Source organism: Larimichthys crocea, chromosome XIII (assembly GCF_000972845.2).
Source record: "Larimichthys crocea isolate SSNF chromosome XIII, L_crocea_2.0, whole genome shotgun sequence".
NCBI lineage: Eukaryota > Metazoa > Chordata > Actinopteri > Sciaenidae > Larimichthys > Larimichthys crocea.
In genome coordinates this window covers 23,762,646-23,766,035 of record NC_040023.1, presented here as the reverse complement: position 1 = coordinate 23,766,035, position 3,390 = coordinate 23,762,646, and the positions used below count along the sequence as shown (strand labels likewise).

General features: G+C 39.9%; 1 protein-coding gene across 1 annotated transcript in view; it reads right to left on the bottom strand.

Moving 5' to 3' along the window:
• The window catches only part of LOC104928091 (proline-rich transmembrane protein 1), a 15,835-nt gene extending 12,957 nt beyond the window's left edge, over positions 1 to 2,878 (bottom strand). Inside the window, exons 1-2 of the mRNA XM_010742313.3 lie at positions 2,557 to 2,878; positions 1,501 to 1,764 (exon numbers count right to left, since the gene is read on the bottom strand). Of these exons, the coding sequence (XP_010740615.1) occupies positions 1,501 to 1,764; positions 2,557 to 2,694 (402 nt within the window). The 5' untranslated portion in view covers positions 2,695 to 2,878. The remainder of the gene's footprint in view (positions 1 to 1,500; positions 1,765 to 2,556) is intronic.
• Between the last annotated feature and the right edge of the window lie 512 nt (positions 2,879 to 3,390).

Here is a 3,390-nt window from a genome sequence, read left to right as displayed (position 1 = left end):
AAGGAACTGCAGTTTTTTGGCACTTCTGCATTGGCTTCACTTCACAGTCATGGATGTTGCCATTTGGTAGGTACAACAAACTTATTAAACGCTGTCTTTATTGAGCTTGGTTCACCTTTTACTGCTTTGTGGCTCACACAGTATTGTGTCTCATGATGCAGACAGGTACCAGTCAAATGACCAAGTGGCCATAATTCGGTAACAGCAATGAGCAGGAGAGGTATGTGCCCTTTTACACTGTAGGAATAACAGAGACGGTGTCAGATGACCCAGAAATAACATGGAAACAACAGCCATGTAAACATGTCTTCCTGGGCGTTTCTCAGACATTAAAAGAAACACTGGTTGCTATATGTGGACTACGTCTAAAAAACAGAGACTTACAGCTGTTACTATAGAAGGTATGCCACAGTCAGTAGTTTGCCACCAGCACACACATCCTAAACATAGTATAAGCAGGCTAGCAAATAACGTGTGGATAGTTTTAGAGGTATATTTTGTTTGTGCATTAACAAGTACACATCTCACCTAGTTTTGTATTGTAAGATGACTGAATCATCAATTGTGCCATGCATTGCATGTAAAAAAGTCACACCACAGGGGAAGTTTACCTCTCTAGCACCTTTGTGGCTTTGTGCCACATGTCTCTCAGTCAGTGTCAAAGTCAATAAATTTGTCTTTTAATTCGTTCAAGAAATGTGTAGGAAGTCACGAGAGTTTTTCCACTCTGACGAGTAAAGACCAACCACATGGAAACAATCAACCAACTTTTCCTCCTAAGGAAGTGTCCTCTCCTACACCAGAGAGCTCTAATAAGACAGTGTAAAAACAACCTCATTAACTTTTTGAGTTACCTCACACAACAAAAACATGACTACCCATAAACTAAAGAAACAGTTCCAAGTAACGTGATGATAACGTGTTTTACAAGACTTCTCAAATATTAAAGTTACATTCCAGGTTATACTGACATGGCTCGTATGTTGCTGAACTCTGGACTGAAGTTTCACAATAGACCAGTGTTTTTTTTTGTTTTTTTTTTACGTTATTACGTAAGTCATTTTCACTGTAATTGCTGTAGGAGCGGAGAAAACTTGATACTCTGATGACTGGCAGATGAAAATACACTTTAAACCGAGAGAAGAGAGTGCACTGTATTACTACTACTGATTAAAACAACATGTCTCGACTTTTTTGGGACTTGTTGAGCACCTCTCAACAGATACACCATTCACGAACATGCAAGTGTACGATTGTTTCTACAACCCTGTTTGAGACACAAATTCAAACATTCAAAAATCGATAAACTTTATTATTATATATTTTTGTAAATATGCAAGTTGATATTTTACACAACTTTTTTTGGAATCAGGGTTGTAAACTAGTTTTGATTAATGTTGAAACATGCCCTGCTTGGCAGTAGAATAGTAGCATCTCTTGTATCTGTATAGCCATGCATCCGACCATGAGGAATGTAAATATTTGTTCAATGAAACTCACTGAGATGGAGTAGATGAGGGCAGCAACCCCAAGAGGCAGGCAGCAGCACAACAAGGTGAAGATGGAGTAGCCCAAGTAGTCGTTGACAGGGTTAGCCAGCGGGCCTCGAGTCACATAAACTGCAGGCTGGACATTGACAGCGGCCATTTGTCCTGGATACGGCTGACCTGCAGGGTATGGCTGACCCATGGGGTACGGCTGACCCACGGGGTACGGCTGTTGGCCATACCCTACACCTCCATACTGCGGTGGGGCCCCATAGCCCTGCAAGCCACACACATGAAAAACAAACTTTTCAGGGCAAAGCAAACGGGGAGGGGTTAAGTACAGAAAATGAAGCTGCTTCACTGGAAATGAAACTGCAATTTGCTCAAGTACAAATGATGAAATGACTGTGACAGATTTTGCAAAAACAGGTTTGTGCAGTTGGCTTGTGATCGAGCATATGGAAAGTGAAACAATTTAAAGACAAGATAGAGATAACACTAGAAAATCCCTGAGGTACAGAGTCACTTGAACTGATTTGTGGTGCTTTTTGAGCACGGTGGTAGCTCTGGTTCACTCACCATCAGAATTACATTAAACACCCTATTAATTACTGCAGATTTCATAATAACCGGTGAAAATAAAAGAGACTTAGATATGGATATTTATATCCTACAGTACTATGACAGAAACTACTCACTGACTGAACTTTACAGAATTAAATTGACCGGATCCAAATTCAAGTCGATTTAACAATTAAACAGAGTTAAGAAATTAATCACAATAAGACAAATCCCGCGCACTTTATTAAATAATAAAAAAAAATTGTTCTAATATTTACACTGATAAATGAAAGTGATGCGGCTCACATTACTCTGAGAAATCTTAATTTTTTCTACTTTATTACCACAAATTCAAAAACATCTTTGTTACAAACTTGTGTTGTCATTAGCTCTTTATATTTAAAAAATGCAATAGAAGAAAAAAACAAAGCTGAAGTGAGCAACATCTCCATGAAATGATTCAAAAACATTTGGTTCTGTTCGTGGGGCCCGGTGTTGGGTTTCTTACCTGGGCCTGTGGTGGGTATCCCGGGCCGGGCTGAGGGTTGGGGCTGTCCACATAGGGCGGAGGGGCCGACTGGCCCATGGAGGACTTCTCATCAGACCACCCCATCGGAGGAACGGTCGCAGACTTGTTGGGGTCCATAAGAAACAACTTTTTTTTTTCTAAATTCCCAAAATACAAAAATCTCCCGGGTCACCGTCAGACTCGCGGACTTTCTTTCTTCTAAAGTGTTTAATGGAAAATATCCGACAGTTGTGGAGCTTCTTTTTTTTCTAACACTCCTGCCACTCCGAGAAGAAATGCGCAAGAGTTTGTAAAAAATTTCTCATCAGCGTTAAGTGACGCGGGTTAATTAAATAACTTCCGGTTGTAGATTTCACATTAAAAGCACCTGATCGAAAGTTTTTCGATTACGGTTAAATCCTGACATGTTTTAAAACACAGACTGTATGTTAAACAACAAAACAAAAACAAAACAAAAAAAAAGTATGTCTTAATGTCAGATGAACTAAGATGAGATCACCTTTCTGTGAGCACTGGAGCAGGATTCAGCATCACAAAAACAATAGACCAGTGTTTCTCAATCCTGGTCCTCAGGGACCACTGCCCTCCATGTTTTAAATGTTTCCTGCTCCAACACATCTGATTCAAATGAGTGGCTCATTATCGGGTCACTGCAGAGCTTGATGACGAGCTGATTATTTGAATCATGCGTGGTGGAGGAGGAAACATCTAAAACATGCAGGGCAGTGGTCCCTGAGGACCAGGATTGAGAAACACTGCTCTAATATAATAGAATCAATCTAATAATTAGTATTATTAGTAAACTATAATTAT